This window comes from Anopheles aquasalis, chromosome 2 (genome assembly GCF_943734665.1).
Source record: "Anopheles aquasalis chromosome 2, idAnoAquaMG_Q_19, whole genome shotgun sequence".
Classification (NCBI taxonomy): Eukaryota; Metazoa; Arthropoda; class Insecta; order Diptera; family Culicidae; genus Anopheles; species Anopheles aquasalis.
Window position 1 is genome coordinate 68158147 of NC_064877.1, and position 7500 is coordinate 68165646.

The window sequence follows — 7500 nt, forward strand, 5'->3', positions numbered from 1 at the left end:
CAGTCACCCCCCCGGGGGTGGGAAGGCGTCAGTCACGCAAGCAACGATGTACCGTCTGCGACTGTTTGCAGCTTGTATGTTTATCAAACTCGTTAGCCCTAACCCTGACCTTCTTCATGTATCTATTTGTTCCCTCATCACCGTCCTTCGGGCCGAGGGAGCGGGAGGGACGCGTGTGCATGCCACGATGACCGACCACTCACACACAGACACAGACACAGACACCGGGTGGCATCGCTGCAGGTGTAATGGTAATGGTGGTACACTTTCTGCTCCGAGGTCGTTCGGTGGTCTACTACTGCCATCGACCTGCGACCGGCCAAGGGGGGACACGCTCCCCCGTGGAGCGAACTCTAATGAATATTCATCAGCAACCCATTCTGCTGATAAGAAAGGACACGTTTTGCCACAGCATTGGACAGCGACAGGTTAGGGCCCCGCACACTCGAGGGACGCATACTGTGCAACACAGTAACCGATGCACACTGTTCGCTGCAGCGAGAGGGTTTCTAAATTACATAAATTGGAGCCATTTTTCGCAGTTTAGTGAGTGCAGTTTTGCAGGTGAACTATTTATGCGTTCTAATTTGCGATCTGTGATGCGTAAATGCAAGTCTTTTTACAGGTGTGCATCGCGATGCTGTCAATTCAAGTCACTTTCACATAAAAAGGGCAGAATAGAAAATCGGATGCCATCTTTTTAAGATAAATTACAACATTTGAGGGAACTTTTGAGAAGATTCATTTAACTCTACAGCAATGGAAGCAATTCAAGGGAAATCTCAATAGCAATTGGTGATGATGTTGCTTAAGGAGGGGCTTCGGTAATTTCTGGCCAAAAAGAGGATCATTTTTGACGATTTTTTGTGCCGTAACAATTCAATTTTATTTTTTCAAATGAATGGCATATTAAACTACAACTTTTGAAGAATATTTAGTTCTCTTTTGGGAAGATTTAATAAGAACTTCATCCATAGCAGTCATGTCTTCGAAAAGATGCTTTTTCCGGTGCCTGTCGTAGCTGCGTGATGGGTCTTCAGAAAAATACAAATCGATACTCGTTTGAAAGATTATAAGTTTATCCAGGAAGCCTCGTCAAGATTTTGCTGAATTTCCTATTTTTCGATTTTTGGCAGATTTTTGAATGTGAAAAAATGATGCTTTTTGTCATTTTGCCTAAGAACATGATTTTTAAAGACTTCTACAAAAAAAAAAAGTATCAACAATTTTCATGAAATCTCGACGGGGCTACCTAGCAAATAGTAAAAAGATTATGTGTTAAAAAATTCAAATCGATCGGCTCAGTAGTTTTTAAGATAGGATGCGAACCGACTTTGAAAACGTTGATTTTGGGAAACGCTCTTGAAAGTAGCGAGCTGCATGGAGCTTTGTATGAAACGCGGATTTTCAAAAATCTTTATCTTTGTCAGTTTTTTCTCGGTTGATCCAAAACTTTTACACAATACTCTTGAAAGGATCAACTTTCGGGGAAAAATGTTAAAGATATGTGTCACTAATTGATGAACAGCTAAAGTGATCAGAAATTCAAATTTCAAAAAGAAATTTCGAGTTTTGTTGTTTTTGATGTTGTTTTAGCAAACTGCTATAACGAAAAGATATTTTAAAGCCGTTGTTTCTCTGCTAGAAATTTCCTCAAGTTTCAGGAGGAGCAAAGTAATAGATTTACTTTAAATCTTTGGAAATATTCCTACAATAGCTATGTTTAATAGCGTCCCAAAGCTTTCAGCTAATGCTGAAAGTTATTGTTGTGAAACCCCGTCTTGAGTAGGAAAAGCTATAACAGTTTTCTTCGCAACCACTTCCTTAAATTTGGGAAGGTTTACAGCCGGTTTCTAGCACCACTTCGTTCCGTCTAAATCTAAGGTGATTCATAATAGCCAACCAGATGGTTTATATGAGCTAGGGGCTTATCGTAATAAATAACCGAAAGGCTAAACCAACGCCGGACATTATGATCATCCGTACCGTGTCCACACCATGAAAACAAAGTCCCTTCATCTCCCCCACGGGGGTAATGTATCGATAAAGTTTCACTCCTATTATCACTAAACCCCCTAATGAACCTCTAATGTTCTGCTGCATCGAACGAGTGGCACCATAATATGTCCGTGTCTCGGCCATTTACTCTACCTTCCCCCCAATTGGAGACCAAAGCGCCTTTTTTTCAATAAACAATTCCAAATGTTCAACGGATCAACCATTCGGATTTAATATGAGTAAATATGCTGCGGCACCGTGGGCCAGAGAGTGGAGGCACACCTTCGCGATTACGAAAACAAATACCAATGGGGGCACTGGCACTGTGAGAGAGCGCTCGGGATTACAAGCTATTAAGCTGCTCATAATTTTCCACCATCATGTTTCCAGCGAATGTAATCTGTATGGTTTTATTTTTTTGCTTTACTTTGACTCTCTCTCTCTCTCTTTCTGTGTTTTCTGTTGCAGGAAAATATCGGCCCACGAGTTCGAGCGCGGTGGTTTGCTGAAGCCCATCGTTAACACCATCGACGGTACGCCGACGTTCCTCAGCATAAGCCCCCAGAATGAATCGTCCGCCACCGGTAGCATGCAGTGCTGCCCGAACGGTGTCGTCAACTGTGCCGCCAACCTGCGCCCCCTTCGGCTATCTCGCAACGAGCTGAAGCAGCTCGATGAGCGCGAGCTAATCTTCGAGCTGGTAAGCGAAAGAGAAAGAAAGAAAGAGACACCCAGTAAGCTTCCCGGACCTACGATCATACGGTTTCACTTTTTCCACAGGTGAAGGACATTTGCAACGATCTGGACGTGCGCTCGCTGTGCCACAAGATTCTTCAAAATGTGTCCATCCTGCTGAACGCGGATCGGGGCTCGCTGTTCCTGGTGCAGGGCAAGAGTACCTGCGGTGGCGACAATACCAAAAAGTAAGTTCGTCCGCGGTACATGTGCACGTCATTAGCGGAAGTCGCGAGCAGTTTCGTTTCGAGCGCCCTCCCCCTATTAACAACGGTTCAACGGAATTTGAATGGAATTACAAACCATCCCGCGGCGATGTTGTTTGCCTTCGGTGGCATTTTCACTGAACCCGCCGGGCTGTCATCATCATCATCATCGTGATTTGATTGACTGATGGTACCAATCAAAAAGCAACCCCCCGAGAGGTGGATGGGGAGAATTGTGTAACAAATTTGTGCGAATGTTTGTTTATCGGGTTGCAACCAATGTACAAATTGGGCCCCTAGGAACCCTGGCGGACGCAACCGCCGCAAGGATGTGAGAGTTGTGTTTTCGTGGAATTTCGATCCGATTTTCCGATCCGATCACCGGCACCACCACCGACGTGGGTGTCCAGGAAATCATTGACCAATTAGTGTGTGTCTGACAGTGCAAAAGGGGGATAATATCTAGCACACATTGCCCCACACTACCAATGGGAGGGGTGAGTTGTGCAATCGTAATGATTGGCCTCGGGGCTTCTTTTTTCCTGGAAATTCGCCAACGCGCCCCGGAGCTCAATAGCAGATATAATATAATGACGGAAAGTCAAAACAACGGATTGCTTGCCTGCTTGCCACGAGGGGCACTCTAATTAATGCAATCGACCTGCTATTTGGGTTACCGAAAAAATAAAAGCCTTGCCCTTCAACGAATCCCATCCCGGAAAGCATCGCGCGGAATAATATGCGCTGTGCTACTGTGTGCTTTGAACGTTGAACGGGGCACGTTAAGAGCGATGGTTTTGTTTGGCGGGCTTTCAATGGCGTTAGGCATTAGGCGTGTAAGGATCGCGCGGATGGAGGCGTGTTAGGCGTGTAAGGATCGCGCGGAGTTAGTTAGGCGTGTAAGGATCGCGCGGATGGAACCCCCGCTTGACAAGGGTATGCATGCCCGTGCGCTCTGACAAGAACGCGCGCACCGCGTTCACCATTCAGTCTCAGCTTTGTCGCACGCCCGGTTCGGGTGAAACACAAACAATCCATCAAAAACGTCGTGGCGAGCGTCGGTGGGTGTGATGCTCGCTCAGCAGCAGCGGTAGCAACATTGGCGTACTGCCGTCTAATGAAAATATATTCATAACCATTCTTTCCGCTCTATCTATCCCTTCTTGGCTGGCTCAGCATACCTGAATGTATAGCATGTTTGGCCAGCTAGAACATTGCTGCGAGTATCTAGAGAAAGAGAGCACAAAAACCACAACAGCGTGGAGGACAAACGAGGGAGTGCGACAAGCAAGGGCGAAGGATTATTTTTAGCCACTCAGCAGCATCCACCTGCTACGGCCGCACGACGAATCAGTTCCCCGCAGTGATGTGCTCAGTGCTTAGTGCTGACTTTTGTGGTAAGCTGGCAAACATCAGCCGGTCGGTTGCGTGCTCGCCTAGAGACAGACCACATACGGACTGCTTTCTGTGTTTTTGGCTGGTTTTGTTTCGCTCGCTCGACGACGATAAATGAGATGCTCGCAGCATAAGTAATCAATTTTCATCCTGACGCGCGCGCCCCACGCAGTTCGCTGACGGTATAATTTGGAAATTTCAATTCGACGCAGTCCTTAATCGGCTCCACCTTCAACGTTGAGGGTGGCTTATGGCTTTTTGGGGGCATGCAAATGGCCGCGTGGATGTGGAGGCGGTGTACGCGGGGTTGCAGATTTAGATTAAAACCGGCATAAACACTCCGGAATTAAGTCCGTTGTCTCTGGGTGCTTGCAACCTGGGTGCCAGGGTGCGAGATTCCGCGAAGATCCTTTCGTGAATATTGTATTCAAGTATTTTGATATTAACAAAGAAAAATAGGAAGAGTGAAAGAGAGAGGATATATGGGAGCAATTCCTAAAACAGTCCAGACGCACACAATGTTTTATTAAATCAACTTCCGGCCGTTCAGGAGGGCAGGTTTCGTGATCCATTAGCTTCAGAAACCGCGCGGTTACCGCTTGATTAGGCCACGCCACCCGCACTCGACACAGGATGTGTCTAGCAAGTGAAATTAAATAAATCATCAGCTCATTCACGCCGACCGTCGCCGGCTGTCTGTCAGCTGTTTCGTCGTATCCGGTTGCCGTTCGTCCGTGTCATGTCGTGTCCTGTCTCTTTTCTTACTCTTTTTCTCTCCTTCTCCTTCTCTCTCTCTGTATATTCTTCTCTGCAGATGCTTAGTGTCGAAGCTGTTCGACGTGTGCTCCAACAGCACACTGGAGGAGATGGAGCAGCAGGATGAGGTGAAGGTGGCCTGGGGCATGGGTATCGCGGGACACGTGGCCGAAAGTGGTGAACCTGTAAATATACCGGATGCTTACCAGGTGAGTCAGTTCCCGAGGACACAGCTCTCTGTGTATGTTTATTATGTCGTTCGCTGAATAATTGATTAGCGCCAACCGTCGGCACAAACCAGCGCCACCAGGCAACACGAACCCACCGTAATCCCTGAGCGGCTGTGGTTGTAACCTGTTGATTCAAGGAATTCCGGTCCCAGTGTTTGCGAATCCGTCCTAGACCCATTCAGCGGAATGGGTTTCGGTTCAGTAGCAGCAGCAGCAGCAGCAGCAGCACCATCAACAGCCGTCAGTCTAGAGCTCGTGATAGCTTTTATGGAGTGGGGGAGGGTACGAGGAGAAAGCCAACGGTCATGGAAAATTGATTAGCTAACGCTGGTTCTAACGAGAATGAAACCATGCGGCACAATAGCTGCGCTATTTGAAGTTTACCTTTACCGGAAAATTTTTAGGGTTACAAAATCCACTGAAAACTGAAAGTCGCCGTTAACTTTAATGGTTTCTGCTGACTGGAAATCCCTTCGAGTAGCTACTAGCTACGAGTTCCACTTCCGGTTTCGATAACATCACATTTATTCAGAATAATCATGAAACACTCAAAGTACCACCAGCGACACCAGTGGCGGTTTGCTGGGGATGGTTTTTCCGTGTGCATCTAACATCGCCACATCCGGCCACAAGGCGTAAATTTAGTTGACACTCGGGCTCGTCGGTAGATACTTATCCGGATCAACGTTCGCCTCGTGGGACTTCTCCATGCCAATGTAGTGCTGGTCCAGTGGTTTGGTCATTATGCCCAGGCTCTGCTGCAGATGCCAGCGCCGGGTCGCCCGCAGCGTTTTCGTCCGCCGAATCGCTCGCGCCAACATGAACGCACAGATGGCACCGAGTATCTGCACGAAGGCGACCGCCGTAGCACCGGTCGCTATCAGTACGGAACCCTGCGAGATGATCCACGAGAGGCGCTTGTAGCAACCGTACTGCCACGGTGGGCACTGTCCATTCTCTGGCGCTACCGAGCAGCACGTCTCCGGATACTCAATCATCGACACGTCCGTCGACTCCAGGTAGTTGGCCCAGTCGGAGTAATGGTCTACGCCGCAACACTCAAGCTTGGATTTGGGGTGAAAACCGGAAACCGGGACGAAAATGGAATAGATTAAGCTCTCGCCTAGGTTCTGATCGTTGGCCCCGGATCCCGGACCCTTACCATATTTTGTAGCGTATCGATGGAATTGTAGTAGCCCGGAATGTTCTTGTACTCGGCCATCGAGTTGAAAATCTTCTGGCGCACCATCAGCTCCACCTGGCCCCGCAGCACGAACGCCGTGATGGCCGCCGCTAGCTGCAGAATGAACACGGACAGCAGCAGCGTTCCGTACTAGCAGATGGTCAGCGTCGATAGCGAACAGGATATCAGTAGCAGCCGCCCCCCCGGGAGGAAGAAAAACAAACGAATTAGTCATTAGCTTCTGGCATCGGGCTCTCGGGCTCGTCGAAAGTGATAGGGCGTGCAGGGCGATAAGAAAGGGCCCAGTATCAGTGATGTGACTCACAATGTTGATCATCACGGTACTCTCCTTGAGTGCCCCAACACAACCGAACAGCGCAATGATGAGCAGGATAATGCCGATAGCGATCAGCAGATTCGGTGGCACGAAGAAGTGCGAATCGATGAAGCTTTTGAAATCATCAAACAGATTGCCGATGGCGATGGCCATCGATAGCAACATTGCAGCCACGACCTGTGATGAAACGAATACTCGAATCAAGCACTCAGCAGGAACAGCAGGGAAGTTCAGGTGCCCTACTGGTGGGGGGGGGGGGGATGCTATTACTACTCACTGCGAACGTTACACTGATGACGAAGATCATGTACTTTACACACTTCATGCTCATATTGAGCTCGTACCGCTCGGCAGCCATCTTTCTCGCGTCCTAAATAAACTTTCAATATTCCGGTTGATGTATAGCGATGCCGCAGCCTCTACATCCAAATGCAAAAACACACAAAAGTTACGTGAAATGAAACCGATGAAGCTTGAAAAAGGGATTTCCCAAACGGCACTAAACGCTCACCAAATTCCAGATTATTTTGCTTCCTGTGCTCAACTAAGCGTACGGTGAAGCCCACGGTTGGTCACAAATTGTCTCCACTGCCAGCGAAAGACCCCGTTCTGCTTTTGTTATCTTATCAGTGAATACTAAAGCCCGGCTGGTTTCGTGTG

The 7500-nt window shown here is 48.0% G+C and overlaps 2 protein-coding genes across 14 annotated transcripts in view; one reads left to right on the forward strand and one right to left on the reverse strand.

Annotated features, from left to right (window-relative positions):
* Positions 1–7500, forward strand: part of LOC126572017 (dual 3',5'-cyclic-AMP and -GMP phosphodiesterase 11-like) — a 57342-nt gene that overhangs the window by 43772 nt on the left and 6070 nt on the right. For all 13 annotated transcript variants that reach the window (XM_050231003.1, XM_050231014.1, XM_050231001.1 and 10 more), the window contains 3 exons: positions 2467–2698; positions 2779–2921; positions 5149–5299. In XM_050231003.1, the coding sequence (XP_050086960.1) occupies positions 2467–2698; positions 2779–2921; positions 5149–5299 (526 nt within the window). The remainder of the gene's footprint in view (positions 1–2466; positions 2699–2778; positions 2922–5148; positions 5300–7500) is intronic.
* LOC126572023 (CD63 antigen) lies at positions 5822–7460 on the reverse strand. Its single transcript, XM_050231020.1, has 5 exons — positions 7352–7460; positions 7118–7259; positions 6829–7017; positions 6483–6653; positions 5822–6384 (listed from the first exon to the last, which is right to left on the reverse strand). The coding sequence occupies exons 2-5, from the start codon at positions 7196–7198 to the stop codon at positions 5962–5964; spliced, it is 864 nt and encodes a 287-aa protein (XP_050086977.1). The 5' UTR covers positions 7199–7259; positions 7352–7460; the 3' UTR covers positions 5822–5961.